The sequence below is a fragment of the Centroberyx gerrardi genome, chromosome 21, assembly GCF_048128805.1.
Source record: "Centroberyx gerrardi isolate f3 chromosome 21, fCenGer3.hap1.cur.20231027, whole genome shotgun sequence".
In the NCBI taxonomy this organism is placed as follows: Eukaryota; Metazoa; Chordata; class Actinopteri; order Beryciformes; family Berycidae; genus Centroberyx; species Centroberyx gerrardi.
The window spans coordinates 16021782-16040490 of NC_136017.1; the positions used below are offsets into that span (position 1 = coordinate 16021782).

The window sequence follows — 18709 nt, forward strand, 5'->3', positions numbered from 1 at the left end:
GATAATAACAGCAGCAGCAGCAGCAGCACTTGTTCTCAGTCTGTATCCTACTTCTGATGCGTCCTGTCCGCCGCCTGGTTTTAACATTACAGTCAACACGCACTGGCTGGCTCACATAGGCTGCTGTTCAAAGATAGAAAAAAAGATGGGAAAACGACAAATAAAAGGTGGTTCCTTTCCTAACAGCCTTTTATATTGTCCTGCCCTCTCTCACTCTCTCTCTCTCTCTCTCTCTCTCTCTCTGTCTCTCTCTCTCTCTCTCTAGCGGATGTTGACATCACATCACATCATTCACAACTGCTGCACCTCTAACAGCAGCACCAGTGTCAAGCCCACCACAGTAAAACAACACGATTTCCTTTTACAGCTTTCAAAATAAAAGCATATACATGTCTATATATATATATATATATATATATATATATATATATATATATATATATATATATATATATATATATATACGTGTATAGTTCTCAAGTCCACAAAACCATAAAGGCAGGATGGAATAGCCAATATATAGCACTGCCAAAAATTCACAAATACACACAAAAACTTATAATCAGACCGTTTGACCGTTATAGTTCAATCCATATTTAATCTAATGATTCCAGATTTATCTTGTGCGGTTTTTGCTGATCTATAGCCTACGTTTTGTAAGTGACTTTTGAAGAACTTTTACACTTTTATTTTGAAGGCAGAATCACTAAACTTCCTCTCTTATTCTCACTGTCTCTGGTTAGCTTGACGCAGCTAATAGCAGCACTCGCTAGACTGTCCCATTGATGACAACATACTGTAGCAGCTTAGTATAAGTCTGTGGCAGGCCTTATCTTTTTAGAATTGCATAACTCTAACAATTTAATTCCCACATTTCTGGAAATAAAATGTTTTGCCATTTGTAGCATCTTTCCATATCGTAGATACGTGCGGTACAAACACGCCAAACTCCAGTCAAAAACCTGGCAGTTTAATGCGGCCTCGCTTATCGATACGGAATACAATGATACTATATAACTCAATTCATTTTATAGATCAATGGGAGTCCATTTTCAATTCGGCATACACACAATCCACCAAACAGTATCTTTTCCCGATAAAATCTCAACTTTTAGAACGGTTTCACGCTGCTCGCTGCCGCTTACCACGGTGTGTTTCAGTGGAAGAAAAATGTGTGAACTGACACCAATTCTAAAAGTTAACATTTTATCACAATAATTGCTGCGTGAGAGGATTTTATATATGCCGAATTGAAGAGTGGATCGAAAAGCGCTTGAGTTATATTATATAGGGAAGTTACCTTTGCGGAAAAGCAAAGCAACATTAAAATACCAGATTTTTTAAATGTAATTTGGCGTACATTTTTCGCCATGCAAGAGAACATAAGCGAGTCTGTCCAGGATGTTTAATGTTAACAGCAGTTCATATCTTCTCACTGAACTCTAGTTTAACTCCCATGCAGACTCCAGGCCGACCTCTTCTTCCTGAGAACACTGGCACATAAACATGTTAATTAGCCTAATTGACTGGTAAAAGACTCATCCGCCACAGTGTCAAATTGGACTGTATCGCCCTCTGTCGGATAAAATAAAGATTACAAGCATTTATGCACTGTAGCCTTCAAACTTCATCTGGGATCCACATTTTAAAAAGACCCAAACCTATTTAGTCTATTAGGTAACCTACAGCATTTTATTCAAATTAGGCCTGCCTTATATCATAGGGACTTTTAAGAAGGATAAATCCCTATAACAATATTATAGAGATATTATAGTTATACCTTAGAGGATATAAAATACAACAAAGTACTATAACGTCATAATAAACTCACTATTGAGTACCAGACATTCTTTAAACCCCTATTGGAATATTCTAGAAATAATGTTTTTTGTTGGGGGGGGGACTTCACAACAAAATTTTAAATGCTCTGTAAAGGACTCTAAAGGGATTGAAGGCATCACTTTCATTAGAAGTATTATCATAAGCATTGACCACAACTGTGTGTAAACTGGAATATGAGAATCTCTCCTCCCAATGACTTCCAACTATTGTCTCTTCAGATTTCTTTCTTTCTTTGCAAGTGACAAGTCTGACCTCTAAATGGCGCAATTGTGTTAAAGTTCAGAGAGAGTTAATCATGTAGAGAGCAGGGGACTGCAGAAAGAAAAGCTTGAGAAGCACTGGGGTAAATGGGTGGTATACTTTCACCTGAGAGAACCAGACAGCCCAGCTCAAAGGAAATCTGAAATACACCAATGAATATGAATGCCTTCACTTCAAAATGAATGTAACTGTACTGAACTCACATTTGTTTGCCCATTATGAAGAAATAGTGTTGGTGAACTGGGCAGGAAATTGGCAAAATCATTCAGATTTGTGTAAAAAAAAACACCAAAATTGGTAAACATGTAGAGTAAGATGCCTGAATATTTTCAGAAAAAAAATATTTTTTCATGTTTTTTTGCTCTATTAGCTACAAATGGAGGCACCATATGAGGAAAAAGTGACAATGTGCAGAGATCATGTGCATTACTGCCTGTTCTCAGCATCGCTATCATTATCAGAACATGTTAATGGAAAGATATCTAGAGAAAATGCATCATATGTGCCAACTCATACGAAGAGAATATACAGACATACTGTATGTATAGATGAGAAACTGTGCAAGCAGTTTTTAAGTATATGATCTTCCATCAGCAAAGGCAGCTGTTAAGTCCTGATGCTTATATAATAACCATACAGTCATGTAGTATTGTGCTTCTCACCGCTCTTAACTCTGTTTAAGCTGCAGTTACAGTCAGGTTAGTGAAAAGTGACTAAATGTGCAGGGGGTAATATGTGCCATTTTTAAGACTTTTTTTAAACTAAGAGGTTTTAGGTCTGGCACCTTGCAACATTGCTTTTAGACGTGTAGTGTATTCACTATGCAAATATAGTTTAGGATTGTGTTTCTGATTATTTCAGAAGCTGCAGACTGAGACTACGCAGATGTTCCAAAGAGTGAGTACGAAGCGAGGTTTGTTTTGGTGTGAGGAGGCAAGTGGAACAATGTGGGTGTGAAGAATGTGAAAAGGTATTGTAGAGCGTTTAGGCCTTATGCATGACAGGATGTCACACTAAACGTACATAAACAGATAGTGACAGTTTTATCATTTCCATCTTCAAATTATTATTCATAATATATTCCAACTCAGAAATATGATTTTTAGTTAGCCTACTTTTGGATATAGTGGTCCTAAAATAACATTTAAAAAAAACTAAGATTTTAAATAGATAATTTATTCCAATTTACAGAGGGAAATTTGAACAATATTGTTGTCTGATCACTGACTGGGGGTCGTAGTTTATCCTTCTTTTTATTTAACCATCGTAGTACTGGATTAGGGATTCAAACCTGACGGGGTTTGTTTTTGTTAGGATTCTTCTTTTTCTTCTAATTCTTCTTCTGCTTCTTCTTCTTCTGCCCTAAAACGATCTGTACCTACAGCAATCAAATTTGGTGGATAGGTGTCAATCTCCCCCACTACTCAGGCAACAAAAATTACAGAGATCGGACAGATGGTGGCGCTGTAACAAGCAATTTTACATTTTGGCTGGTAACTTCTGAACTGTAAGGTCTAGAATAATTTTTTCCCCCCCGTCAGATTTCTTGGCTCAAGCTGAATCCAATGCACATACGGATTTTAATCCCCAGCATGATATTTTTTCCGCCAATTTGAATTTTATGCAAAACCTATTTTCTGTTATTTCAAAGTTGCCTCAATCGCCACCAAATTTTACGCACAGCATATTTCAACTGCCTACATCATCTTCATATCACAGAATTTTTATACTTGTAACTGTTGTAACTGGCCCCAAGGTTTGTCAGGTCACATTTGGCCATGCTGAATAGTATCAAAATCTTGACAAATTGGCAATTTTCCAAATGTAATATATCAGGCAACATTTCACCTGCTGTTGCAGGACTCACCAAAATGTTCTACCGTGGAGATGTAGAACGTTTCCATAATGATGAATCAAGCATCTATTCTCACTGGTAAATCATTTGCCCTATAGGCTTGGACCAATGGCTGCTTGCGTCTATATTTGTTATTACTGTTGTTTCAGTTCTGTATTTGTATCTACATCTGTACTTATCCGTGTTTTCTTTCTATAATAACACCCTAACCCTGCATACTCAAACACAGCCATCTAACACTGCTTAGAAGTCATTCAGTCAAAACCATGGAGGTGCCATCTGAAACCAGAAAGGGGGCCAAACATTTTCCATCCACAGCGTCATGCTCAGTGTGCCTCCACACTCTGCACCTGAGTACATGTGAACAGTTTTAGCTATTCTCAAGCTATCCTGAGGAAGTGGTGGATCTAAATTTGGCATAATTGCACCATAACTGAATATGACTCATATATGCTCATTAAACAATTGGTTTGGTAAAATGTTTGCAATGTCATAGCTTGTAAATTAGTAAAATCACAGTGACCATTAAACTATTTTACTCAACCGCTTAACAGCCAGTGGCTGTGTATGACTAATCTGTCCAAAAGCGCCATTTTCACCTGTGGTGCCTCGCGTCAAGAGCAACCGAGCGTTTGCTCAGGGGGCAACTCTGCTGCTTTTTGATGAGGAAGTGACTTTTGACCATGCCACTTGTTCAACAGTGGGGGTGGGTTGTGGTTTGGCCCCGGAATGTGCCATTGCCTGTGTGACAGGGGGTGACAAGGCAAGTTTCATCAGTCCTGTCAGTTTTTCTGTTCGCTGCTCTTCAACTTCCTTATTTGCCCGTTAGTACCGTTTCCTCTTTCGATCGCTGATGTTGCCTCAGGGCAAAGCCTCGGATAAGTCTGGTGTAAAACCTGCCAAAGAAGACCAAATATGACTTCTACACTTTACAAAGCAATGTGAAGCTTCTCGCATTCGCTTCCCTTGAGTTTTAAAGACGGTGGCAGTAGATTCGTGGCGCTGGGCTGTGAAGTTGGTGTCAGGGTGGTGAGTACGGAGGAATCGAAGCAGAGCTTGAATCTTCTTGCAAATCGTTCATTGAGAAAACAATGTTGAGCATGATCGTGTTCTGATTGTTGTGTCCAACTCCTGTTTCCCTCTAGCAGCGGTGTATGTACGCATGTATGTGTGACTGTGTGTGTGTGTATGTGAGAGTGAAATGGTGTGTGTGTTGTGGTGACAGAGCAAGGGATGCCTATGTACGGTAGCATGCACGCTGGGTGTGTTTCGGTGTGTGTGTGTTGAGTGTGTGTGTGTGTGTGTGTGTGTGTGTGTGTGTGTGTGTGTGTGATGTCGGGGGACACCAGCACCCTGTCCTGGAGGAGCATCTCTCCTGCCAGCCCATCGGAGTCCTCGGATGGGTCTCCCACGGCAACGGTCGCGAGGGACACCTTTATCCCGGTGAAGATCATCAAAGTGTGTTTCCTTAGCAACAGTTCCAACATGGGCAAGAACTTCAAACTGGTCCGATGTGAAGAGGGATGGACTGTCAAGGTATACTGTATTCTACTGTACTCTACTGTACTCTACTGTGTTCTGCTGTATTCTACTGTACTGCATTCTACTGCACTGTACTGTACTGCACTCAACTGTACTGTATTGTACTCTACTATACTGAACTCTACTGTGCTCTACTGCACTCTACTATACTATACGTACTCTACTGTATTTACTATACTGCACTCTACTGTACTGTCCTCTACTGTACTGTATTGTATTCTCCTGTACTGTACTGTACTCTATTCTTCTTTACTCTATCCTACTTTACTCCAATCGACTCCGCTCTACTCTACTGTATTGTACTTTACTCCGCTTAACTCTATTCTATTGTACTCTACTGTAGTCTACTTCACTGTAAAGTGATGTACTGTACTCTATGGACAGGACTCAACTGTATTTTACTGTACTCCACTCGACTCTATTGTACTCTACTCTGGAACTCTCCATGTTATTCTACTGTATTCAACAATATTCTACTCTATTATACTCTATGCTACTCTGCTCTATTCTACTCTACTCCCTTTTTTTCTTGATTTTTAATCTTTTCTTGTAGTCTATTAAAATCTGCTCTTCTCCGCTCTCTTCTACTCTACTCCACTTTATTTTAGTCTATTCTGTTCTACTCTTTTCATGTCTACCCCACTATTTTCTCCTCTGCTATACTCTGTTCCACTCTACTAGCACATCTCTACTCTCCTCCATCCTGCTATAATCACCTCTTACTCTCCTCCCAACGCCTCTCCTTTCCTTTAATCTCATCCTCTTCTGTCTTCCCATCATCTTGCAGTTTCCCTCTTCTTCTCTTCCTTCATCTACCTCCCACACACACACACACACACACACACACACACACACACATTCTCTGGGCGTCAATTGGGTGTATCAACATGTACCACACGCCTTACCTTAGCCTGAGTGAGTCCAAATTATAAAGAAGGGCAAAGATAGTGCAAAATTGCCAAATAAAAAAAAAAAAGTAATGTCAGTGGAGCATTCAGGACCAATGTTCTGTCTAAGCTGATAGTTTGCTGACCTACGTGCGTAGTAACATACAGATAATTCTATCAATGAATAGTGCGGCACATACGTATTGTGAAACTCACCACTTAGCGTGAACAAGAACAAGAACAAGAAAATCTGAACCTGCAGGCTGATAAAGATAAGGCTTTTCAGTAGTAGTAGTAGGCTTTTACGTAGCTAGGAGAACTGTGCAGGCAGATGTCAATCAAGCATGACTTGACTGTAACCTGAAATTTCAGAGAAAATGGTCTTATCAGCCAGATAAGCTGTTTGTGAGCTGCGTTGTAATGTTTTTATTCATATTTTGGTGGAAGCTTAACTGAATCAACGCTCCTATCCCAGGCAATAATCAATGTGGTGTTGACCAGCGGCTGCGTGGGGCCGGGGATAAACCACAGCCTCTGCTACGGCCTCCTCCTCAAGCACCTCAAGTCCTCCGAGATGCACTGGATTCACCCGGACCTGACTGTGTCCGAACTCACCCAGCGCTACGAGCAGCAGCACCTGGAGGCCGAGTGGAGGTCAGGGCTACTTTTTTTGCTTTGTTTTGTTTGTGCTTTTTAAATTGTTATTTACATGAATGTTGTATTTATTTCATTTTCACTTCATCAGAACGTCATCCTTAACCTTTCACATGGTTGAAATTGGTTGGAAAGATCTGTTGACCAATATGTCAGGCTGATTTTGGTCTTTTATCAAAAATCTGGTGTCATACCTCTGATATGATGGAGGTCCTCTTTTTTTTGTCTGTAAAGCCTGCAATGAAACCTTCCTTAAAGGACCACTCTGACTTTTTGGGGTTTTGGTCCATTGGTCACCTTATCCAGTATGTGACAAGAGGACTGTGTCTCTGGTAGATAGCTCTGTACGGTGTGCATGCTAACTCTTTAGCATACATATAAGTAAACGTAGGCAAATAGCATTATAATAAAAGTGAGAAAATGAGAACTTGTAGTAGCTCTAAGGTTGATTAATTCATGACACGTTTAAATCTGCCAGCACAGACATAAAATTAGAAAAATTTGGACTCAAAAACAATGTATTTTCAATGGCAGAAGATCTCTCTTCCTGCGAGACTTTAGCGTAGCTTGTTTTATTTACACTGGAAGTGAGTGAATTTAGCCAGACAGCTAAAGGTTTTTGCATTGTTGATGGACTTCACTAATGATGAAGACTGAGATTTCGTCTTCAGAATTTATGAATCTACAGTCCATAGAATAAAAAACAATACCAATTTTGGATTACTAAAAGGTTTATCGTTATACTTTGGATAATGCTAATCTCCCAATTACTTAACATACTGTATGCTGAAAGCGCACCAGACAGAACAGCCAGAGACACAGATACTTTTGGTGTCAATCCTCTCATCACATATTGGGTAAGGTGACCAATGGGCCAAACTCCCAAAAAGTGAACTTGCCTAAAACAATTTCATTAGTGTGGGTTTCAATGGAGAGTTATAGTGTCCTATGGTCGAAATGCTGTTTCAGAGGCTTTCCACCCTGACAAGAATATAATTCTGAGGTAAACACTGAATACAGCTTCAACCTAAATATATCGTTATTGGCCTTCCAAATCCCATATTGGTCAAATTCTAGCTGAAATGCATGCCATGTGCTTGTGATATCACGGGTTCACCCATCCCATCTCTCCTGTCACTCGATCAGTGGACTGTCTAATAGAGCAGAAATGGCATCAAAATAACCTAAAAAACCTTACCCCTGTTAAAAAATCCTAAAAAGAAAAACAGTGACTTGGCAAAGCTAATTGTGCAGGTTGATTGTTTGTTGTTTGTTGTCCAGATATGACCTGAGGATCAGATACATCCCCACAGACTTTATGGAGAAGTTCAAAGAGGACAGAACCACCATGATCTATTTTTACCAGCAGGTGAGTGGGTGTGTTCTTGTACTTTTATCCTTGTGAACTAGTTTGAGTTTTGGCCGGTCCTAACTTCTACAAGGGACTAGTTTAGGATAAGGACTTGGGTTTAGGGTTATGATTAGAATTAGGTTTAGGTTAGGGTGAAAGTTAAGGTTATGGGTAGGGAATGAATGTGGTCAATGGAACATCCATACAACGATAGTCAGATAAACGTGTGTGTGTGTGTATCCACAGGTACGAAGTGACTACATGCAGAACTATGCCTCTAAAGTCAGCGATGGGATGGCGCTGCAACTAGGTTGTCTGGAAATTAGGTACCACTTACACAAACTTACACCCCTCCCAATCACATTCACATATGCACAGTCTACTTGCTGTGGTGTAAGTATAAGATCGATGAAAACAGATGTACTGGAAATGGTTTCACTTTAAGAAAAAACTGAGGGCTGCTGGATGCTTCACTGTGTTCACAGGAGGTTCTACAAAGACATGAATCCAAACGGACTGGAGAAAAAGTCCAACTTTGAACTCTTAGAGTAAGTCCTGAGTGTGATTGTGTTATTGTACAATGAGAGGTTGTGTGTGTGCATCAGCTTCCTCCTCAAAAAACCCAGAACTGTCCTCCCTTTTGCAGTCATTTCATGTCTTGTTACATTCCATGACACAAAATATCTCACTGCTGTTCCAACTTACTTCTAGAAAGAACTACTTATCTAATCTAATCTACTAATCTATCCGCTGTGCTGTGCATTTGAATTGACTGTAACTATATGTCAAGAGATTGTTGCCATTTTCTCACTAACTGACTGCATCAGCTGGCTAGCAGTAAATGACATCCAATGAAGCAGAAATGCAAAAATAATATTTAAAAAAAGATATGCAAAAATCATGTTCTTCCCACTCATAGATGCCCGTGTCTTGGCTGAGAGCTTGTCTTTGAAAGGGTGCGTTTGTTTTATGGTACAGTGTGTGACGGTGATCTGACTTTCCTCCATTAGGAAGGATGTGGGGCTGGACCTGTTCTTTCCCAGAGAGCTGATTGACAGCATGAAGGTATAAAGCAGCATGAAGTCCATTCATTTGACTGGTTTCATTTACTGTTGCTGTACATTGCTTTGAATTTTCTATGCTCTGTATCTGTGTGTGTGTGTGTGTGTGTGTGTGTCTGTCAGTCCAAGCAGCTTCGGAAGCTGGTCCAGCAGACGTTCCAGGGCTACTCCACTCTGAAGGAGGACCAGTGTATGGCCAGGTTCTTCACCACCCTGGCCCAGTGCTACAGCTACACACAAGAGAGCTTCGCCTGCCAACTGGTGGTGAGTGTGTGTGGGTGTGTGTGTGCGTGTGTGTGCATGTTTGTGTATGCACACGTTTTCACAGTTTTTGAGGACATTATGCTGTTCCTCACACGCAAAAAAAAAGCTTATTTCCTGTTGAGTTTACTGTTAACATAAGGTTTAGAGAATTAATGCAGACTCAGTGGAAAACCTTTTCTAGTATACAGTAGTATTAAGAATATGTGTGTATTAGGGTTCAACTGATATGGGCTTTTGAAGGCTGCTACTGATTGTCAATATCTGATATTTTGTGCTTACATTCGATATGTTGAAAAATTTCACGCCAAATAATTATAAGTATTCAGTGTTTCCCCCAGAAATGTATTCTTGTCTGGTTGGAAACAACATTTAGACCATCATGGGACACTAAAACTCTCCATTGAAAGCCATAATAAAATTGTTTTAGGGGGGTTAGCAGCAATATTTGACATATATTTACTTTTGTTATTACATTTTAAATGCAAAAGAAGATCCGGTTAAAAAAAAAAGCTTGTTCATTATGTTATACATATCCTTGCACTACCACCGACAATGTAATTGACAGTCTGGAGCACGGTTTACGCCTTGATGTAATTACATATAGTGCTTGAAAAAATTAGATCCTCTACTGATAGCTAGCATTAACTTAAAAACGGTAGCAGGTCAGCCCATAAAAACAGATACCTAAGGCTGCTGAAAACTAACCATGTTATACCAAAGTGAAATATCCCTTTAAAGCAGAGTGAGGCAGGTTTCGATACAGGTTTTGCGGACTGTTGAGTAAAATCCCCCACACCACACTGGAATGATTTCTCTGGTCAGACATCTGATAGAAAATAATAACTACAAGAAAATGTATGCAAAGGATTTTTTTTCTTCATAGACTTCATCTTCTTCCTAGGCTTCATAGACAGACACCTTAACCACTAGGCCAACGCCCAGTGTGATAAACACACACACGCACGCTCGCTCTCACATATACAATACGTTTTTCTCTTTGTCTGGAATGACTGTGTCTTTTGTTTTATTCTGTCTAACTGTGATGTTTTCTTTATTTATTTTTTTTACCTACTTCTAATTTCACAAGTGATTTCCATCTGTGGGAGCAATAAAGTATAACTAAACACTAGCCCAACTCCCAATTTGGTGATAGTCCAACCTATGTTGAAAGCCTCAGAAAGGATGTTATAACTGTATTAGTGCCCCACATTAATCAATATAAAAATGGCTTTACAGACATCATCTTGAGAGTACAGACATCATTGGTCTTTCTTTGTTCGATGAAGATTGATTAAATTGTCTTGAACATATGACATTGTCAATTTATCAGACTGTACTAAAGCAACTGTACATTTTAATCTACCGTACGTTCAGTTTTCAAGATATTAACATTTTTTGTATGTGTTTTTTCTGTAACGTACGGTTTAGGAGGTTTGGGATCACAGTCAGTTTATGCTATTAACAGAGGAATCAGGGCTAGGGACCAGAGTACGAAAGATTCGTCTCACTTCAGCCGACATGTCCACAAAACTGCAGCCCTCTAGGCCAAAGTATTCTGATATTAGACACATTTTATCTTCAAACAATCTTTATCTCAAACAGTTCATGAGATTGCGCTCGTTTATAGTAGGTTTGTGTATCTCAGTCCCCTGAAGCTATCTTCTGATTTTGGCGCAGATAGGGCAAAAAATGAGAGAGCCCATTGGAAAAAAACACGAAATAGTGGAAAATCAAGATGGGGGACATGGGTGGTCCCATGACAAAGTTGTAGATCTAGGACATCTGAATGTGTGTACGGAGTTTGGCATCAATTAGGCCAATATTGGCCCCATATATCAGCAAACTGATATATCGGTCTAACGCTACTGTGTGTGTGTGTGTGTGTGTGTGTGTGTATCCATAGGAAGGTTGGAGACTAACAGTAGACCTGGTCATCGGTCCAGAAGGCATCAGCCAACAAGCTGACAAGAACTCAACAGTGAGCTCACACTCTCTTTCTGTCTTTGTTACGAAATTATACAAAAACCGAAAACATTTAAAGTAACAGTTTTGTTTCCTAACATTACCTTATGATATATTCCCTCTCGCCATAGTTCACAAGATATTGTTGGCTTTTGCTTAAGTGACACCTTTTTGACATTATGAATTGTAGTTGTTTTCCTTCACCAGGCATTTTGTCATATTGTAGGGAAAAAAAGTTGTTATAACATGAGATGATAGGATGAAACTTTAATGATCCTGTGGGGAAATTGGGTTGCCGCAGCAAATAGTAATAATATAAGAGCAAAGACAAATAGAATATAAATAAGAATAGAGCAAATGTTATGGTATCAAACAGAGCACAACTGATAATTACAACACCAGAACGTCTTAAGAATATGGGAACGAAAAGTATGAAAATGTATTAATTACACCGTGTATGCAGCATGTGCAAAAATATGTAAGTGAGACTGTACGAAAAAAAATCAAATATATGCAGTATGAAAGTAAATCTAAATAATTGTACAAATATTAAGATAGACCATATGTACAGAAAAATAACATCAATAATGAAAATGTCAAGGTACAGTAGCCTATCTCCTTACCTATTTAATCTTGCTTTTATTTCTGCTTTCCACATCTTTACGTGTACGTCCTCTCCAGCCCATCTGTCTAGCCAGTTTTTCTCAGGTCCGCAGTATTCGCTGTTCTATGGAGAATGATGGTCGGGCGCTGCTGACTGTCCACATGGAGGGAGCTAGACAGGTAACTCTAACCCACCTAGCCCTAGCTCCTTTAGCTGTAGCCTCTGTATTGCTAGCTCTTTTAGCCCTAGCTCCTCCTAGCTCTTTTAACTCTTCTCTCCTAGCTCTTTTCATCCTAGCTTCTTTAGTCCTTGCCTCTTTAGCCCTGTATCCTTTAGCCATAGCCTCTTCAAGGGTAATTTATTCTTCTGCGTTGAAGCTATGCCGTAAGTCTTTGCGCTGCCGCCATAGCTTACGTGCACCACAAATGTAACTGCGCGTAGGGCGACGCAAGACCTGTGATTGGCCCACTTTGTATTTCCTCCTACCTGTATTCGGTTGATGTCGGCCAATAGTGAAGACAACATGGAGCAGACCGACGAGAGACTAACTGAAGAGGTTTCGCAAATATATTGATTTATAGGACACCTCATCTCCAAATTATAAAGACTACCAGATGTCACTGAATCCATTGCGAGAAATATCCCAGAATACGAACTTCAGAGAATGTAAACACTACTACTTCTTCTGTTATTACTTCTGTGTTAACAAAGCATGACACTGCTATGTTTTGGTGGTCTACATGCAGAATAATCAACGCAGAACCATAAATGCTCGCACTGCCCTTTAGCTCTAGCTTCTTCAGCCCTATTCTCCATTCCAAAACACACCGGTCTAGTTTCACTAAGATTGCATGAGGGCAATCACTTACTTGAGCTAAGAGCGCAGAGTTTTCATCTTATTCACTAAGAAATGTATTAAAATCATGCTGTGTCGCAAACAAGTCATTGAAAAGTGCACTCTGGAAGCAAATACTCCTTTATCACCAATTGCAAGTGCAAAATGTGTGCTTCAGCTGGCACCCTAAAGCGTATAATAATTGGAGTGCTCTCTGATCTGATTTGAGTTTCTTGGATGAAAACCCTCTCCCTTGCTTGTTTGAGTTGTTGGCAACAATGCCTGTATCTTGCAGCAATGTTAGCAGCCACTCTGAATGGCCAAACTCTTTGAGTAAAGTCTTTACACCACCTTTCAAAAGATCTTATATGCAGTTTGTGGGAGTTGGTGTTGTGAAGTGCTACTGAACTGGCTGCAGTCTTGATTTGCATGGCCTCACCTACAATTGTCATTTATTAAATATATTTACTGGGAGTATCCTTGATGCACTGGACAGGTTCTTACCTATGTTTTTTGTTTGCTTTTTAACAGCCCTTGTCAGTTAACACCTCCTCCCTGGCTGTAGCAGAGAATATGGCCGACTTGATTGATGGCTACTGTCGACTGGAAACCAACTCTGACAGCTCGCTCATTATCAGGCCCAACAAAGGTACACTTCACCTGAGTGATTTCCTTCTAATAATGATGTAATAGCTTGTAATAAAATGTCCCTCTAAATGGGTCAAAAATGTAATAAAATCTAATGAGTGAAATCAGCTACTGTAGCGTAATAACGTTTCACTTTAATAATAGCAGCAACATCATTATTGACAATGATGGACAGCATCAGCAAGCAAGTAAGCAAAGCCATCAAGTCTCATAGCAAACACATAAGAGAGAGTGCAAAAACAATTAAAAATTTTTTTTAACTTGTTAAGTGTTGTGACTGTTGTGAGCAGTTGTTATATTATCAGTAAGAATGATTACCAGTTGAAAAAAATATTAAATCACTCATAATGTAATAATCACTGGTCTATGTAATGTAATGTAATGTAATAATAAGCTATGTCCAAATCCTATAGTGCCAGTGTTATCGGGAAAAATATAACAAAGTCAGTCTTAAAATGTTATTATATTATCCATTAATTTATTACATTTCATCACATTTTTGACCCATTTACAGGGACATATTCATTACATTAATATATTATTCATAAGTTATTACATTATCAGTCGCTACATAAAAACTAATGGTCTGGCTCTTACAGGAAGAGAAGCAAGATTCGCGCTGCCTGACATTCCAAAATGGTGAGTGTTTTTACTTTAGTTTGAAAAATCTAAAAATACAATGTATAGAAAAACAATGCATCTAACACAAGGATGACGCATTTAAGACTTTTTTCCAATGTGTAAAAACCACAGTGTTGGTAAATCATTGGCAGCATACCGTGTGCGTGTGTGTGTGTGACTAGGTACACTACCTTTTTGAGTGTTTTTGGGAGGTGTTTTCACACCCTCCTATTCATACCTGTTTTTTCAGCTCTTTTTTAATCTCTCCTCCCTTCTACACCCGGAATCTCTTTTCTTTTTGCGTTTCTGTCTGCTGGCACGAGAAGACACAGTCCAAAACATCCTCGTTTAACAGTCAGAGTTGCAGTTGAAATGTTGTTAATTGCTTGCTTAAAAAGAGAAATTTAAATGACTGTCAACAACTAATAAAACCTGTCATGGCTTTTCACGTTTTCGTTCATCGTGCTTGTTAGACAGTTAGAATTTTCTGTAATATTTCTCTCTCTCTCTCTCTCTCTCTCTCTCTCTCTCTCTCTCTCCCTCTCTCTCTCTCTCTCTCTCTCTTCCAGTGATGGCCCTCGTAGTCTTCAGAGAAGTGTGGGTAAGTAAAGTCTGCTAAAGCTGATCTTACACTGATGTTGACACATGCAATGACATTAGATATGACCATTGTTTTAATGTGGGAGGATTTGGGTGTTTTTTTGTCAGAATTTGTGTTGTATTTCTATACTACTAGCGAGGAAAAAACACTGTTCTAGACCTGGTTTCGGGTGACTGCTGTAGAGCCGAAGGTCATATTTTTCAGTCATTTATAGAAAATGATTATGAGTTATTCTCAAATTCTAGACATAGTACCAGTGTTTCCCCTAGCACACTTTTTCATTTCATTCATTAGTGGTTTTGGTTCCATTTCAATCTCTTGAAATTCTGGCCCCAGTTTAGTTTTTATCTCTCAAACCGCTCTGAGTATTTGGATATTGTATTTTGATAAGCACCAATACTAAGCCACGACTGCATACTTTTTTGTGATTTGGGATGACAGTTGATTAAATTATGTTTCTCATAATTCACATTTTATGCAGATGTTTAAGCAGATTTTCACTGCGGTGACCCAACACAGGAGAATGAATGTAGGGTAAACAGTGTATCACCTGTAACTTTGATATGGTTTCTTTATTTGTTTAACTCCAGGTTCTGATATTTATGCTGAGATTCCTGAAGACACGATGAACTCTGATGGTGAGTAGAGTTCGACAGAGATCTGGAAAATTTGATTCTGCAAGGACTGCCAACAAAAATGGAAATCTTGTACTAATAAATTGCTATGAATGACCCAAATCCAAGCAATCAATTAAGAAATTCTGTCCACATGGGACAGACAAAATAATGGAAACACCACATGAAAAAGGACTTGAAGTAACTAAATCATAATTACAAAGGCAGTTACACACGTGAGTCATTTTAAGTTGAATGCCAAGTAGCAGTATGTGTCAGCTTTAAAAGAGATCTGACAATCACCACTTTTAGATGTGAGTTTTCAAAGCAACAAGAGCACTAGCTGAATTTGAGTGACAATGTAGAGAATCCCTTGGAATTAAGTAATATCATTAAAAAGATGAATGATGAAACGCGATGTGAATTTTGCTCCAATTTACCTAAAATGCATGAATGTGTCTTTTCACACTCTCCTCCATACTATTCTAGTCTATGTTCAGCTCAGTTTCTAGCTGCATGTATGCCTGCCTCGGCTCTACGGATGTGCCATGGAAAACAGAAACACCCTGGAATATGATAGAATCAACCAGGATGACGCTCACCTACTAATAGTCCTAATTACTACCTAATTACCTCTTGACCAATTAGCTCTTTTATCAACACAGACAAAAAAATATTTGGTGGAATCGACTCTTCAGAGGTCGGTCCTCCACCGCTACTAATTGGCATTGAGCTTAATATGACTGACCTGTGTAGCTGCCTTTGTAATTGTGATTTAGTTACTTCCTTTTTCATGTGGCGTTTCCATTATTTTGTCACACCCTGTATACTGAAAGTATCTGAATGCAGCGTGGGAGTCAATATCTCATTCTGAGTACAAGCAGTGATCAAGTGCTGTTTTGTAAATTGGGAACCTCCAACCCACACACATGATGCAAAGCAATGAAAACATTTCATTTCTCATCTCATTCTCATTCATGTAACCCATCAGTTGTCACATTAAAGATGGGATGATGGGACAAAGGCTGAACACATGACAGAGAAGTGTTGGGACAGCAATGTGAAATGGGATGCCCCTAAATTTCATCATAGTCATCTTTTGATCTGGAATATTCATTTGTTGAATGCACAACACATTCTCTCAACTGTCCCAATACAAATTCCCCTCACTATATATGCTTCAAACAGATTTTTTCAATTTGACAATATGTCTAAAATTACTGTTAGAAATAAGTTTTTCTTTTCACCATTGTTAAAGTCAATATATAATTAAATAATTTCCATCTTCCAAGCTATTGTAATATGATTTTATTTAATGTGGGACATTAGAAATTAGATCAAAAATATCTGTTTTCGACAGATGGGAATTTATGAATAAATTCAAATGTACAAATATTTTTAGCCCAGATCTGGCAGAACAAATTCCTCAACCTTTCCCTCTGTGTGTGTGTGTGTGTGTGTGTGTGTGTGTGTGTGTGTGCGCGTGTGTGCTCAGAGAAACACAGCCTCTCCAGAGATGACGTCGTGGTGGGTCGAATCCTGGGCGAGGGCTTCTTCGGAGAGGTTCATGACGGGGTTTACAAAAGCCCAGTGAGTTACTACAGCAAAAGCATTCTAATAAAAAACACAAGCAACTTTTTACTACTAAAATGCAGGTCCTAATACTAGTTTCATATTAGTAGGCTACTCATAGTATCAGGTATGGTGTCTATGTTGGTTTGGCATCTATGTTCATCACTAAATGGGTAAATTTGTGTGTGTGTGTAGACAGGGGAGAGGATCCGTGTGGCTGTTAAAACGTGTAAGGACTGCTCAGCTGATGTAAAAGAGAAGTTTCTCAGTGAAGCTGGTGAGTAAGTGGCTGTTGCATTTACTGTTTCCTTTTAAGGTGCTTCCGTATGTCAGAGTCCTTCAGTGTCTTACCGCCGTTTCAGCTAATTGTCAAAGACAACAGGAAAGTTAAAGGAGAAGTGCAGCATAATGATACATATGATGAGCCAGAATTTGAATCTGACTAATGTCAAGGTTTTGGTGTCCCTGATTGGAAATTTGGCTTGCAGCAAAGGATATAATTAAAGTGGTAAGTCAAATTCTGAAACGTATCACTCCCTGTGCGCCAGAGGATTTTTTCGGGGAAAAGACTTACCTGATAGAGGGCTTTCAAGTGATGTAACGGACCTGCTGGCGGCCATATTGGATGCCCTCAGCTCTTGGACAACAATAGCTGTGAACATCTGATTGCATTTCTATATGTACTGTAGAGCTTGGTCGTCTCAACAGAAGTGAACAGACGTTTTTGACTGGGAACTGATCATTTCATCACTGACACATCTGATTGTGTTTAGATAATGCCAGCTTGTTAGCAGGATATCAATCGCAGTCCTGTTGTTAACACATGGTTTTCACACTAACTAATCTAGTAGAAGCTAGCGTTAGTAGAAGCTAGGGCTGCACAATTAATCGTATATTAATCGCGATGTCGATATTGGCTTCTACAATTAATTGATTGTGGCCGCGGGCGATTATTCACGCTGGGTTTAGCTTGCTCTGGTGTAGGGCTGCAACAGTTAGTCAACGTAATCAAAACTCAAATTACTTGAATTTTGACCCAGTTTGCCGCTGACCTTTCAAAGTGCGTATAAACTCTTCCATTAGCTTGGATTCAAGTGTAGTATACAATGAAGCACGGGTTACGGGGTAAAATATTTCCTTTTTAATCTCCGACCAGAGACGCAGTACACAGGCAAACGTACTACTTCCTTATTTACACTAATTCTCCCGCGGGTCCTTATGGGAAACTTCAAAATAAAAGCCCACAAACACCCAAATAGACTTCTTACAAAATAAGTGTCTTAGAATACAAATGCCCAAAAACTAAGGCTACAGAGGTGATGGTCCCGGAAAAAAAAACAACGGACCCAGTGCACCAGAATCACAGGTTCAAAGATTTGTACATTTGAATGTTTTTTTATTTATAGGTTTATAAAATACATTATGAATGTGAAGGCATTTCGGTTAACTTAAAATGCTCAAGTGCAATAAAACAAAATGGATGAATAATCATGATAAATAATCGTGATCACAATATTGAGCAAAATAATCGTGAT

The 18709-nt window shown here is 39.1% G+C and overlaps 1 protein-coding gene across 1 annotated transcript in view; it reads left to right on the top strand.

Moving 5' to 3' along the window:
* The first annotated feature begins 4881 nt into the window (after positions 1–4881).
* Positions 4882–18709, top strand: part of LOC139913964 (protein-tyrosine kinase 2-beta-like) — a 32108-nt gene continuing 18280 nt past the window's right edge. Inside the window, exons 1-16 of the mRNA XM_071902137.2 lie at positions 4882–4987; positions 5104–5494; positions 6863–7041; positions 8323–8410; positions 8639–8718; positions 8878–8940; positions 9403–9457; positions 9577–9717; positions 11621–11695; positions 12361–12462; positions 13650–13767; positions 14366–14405; positions 14957–14988; positions 15579–15626; positions 17098–17192; positions 17370–17451. Of these exons, the coding sequence (XP_071758238.2) occupies positions 5291–5494; positions 6863–7041; positions 8323–8410; positions 8639–8718; positions 8878–8940; positions 9403–9457; positions 9577–9717; positions 11621–11695; positions 12361–12462; positions 13650–13767; positions 14366–14405; positions 14957–14988; positions 15579–15626; positions 17098–17192; positions 17370–17451 (1402 nt within the window). The 5' untranslated portion in view covers positions 4882–4987; positions 5104–5290. The remainder of the gene's footprint in view (positions 4988–5103; positions 5495–6862; positions 7042–8322; positions 8411–8638; positions 8719–8877; positions 8941–9402; positions 9458–9576; positions 9718–11620; positions 11696–12360; positions 12463–13649; positions 13768–14365; positions 14406–14956; positions 14989–15578; positions 15627–17097; positions 17193–17369; positions 17452–18709) is intronic.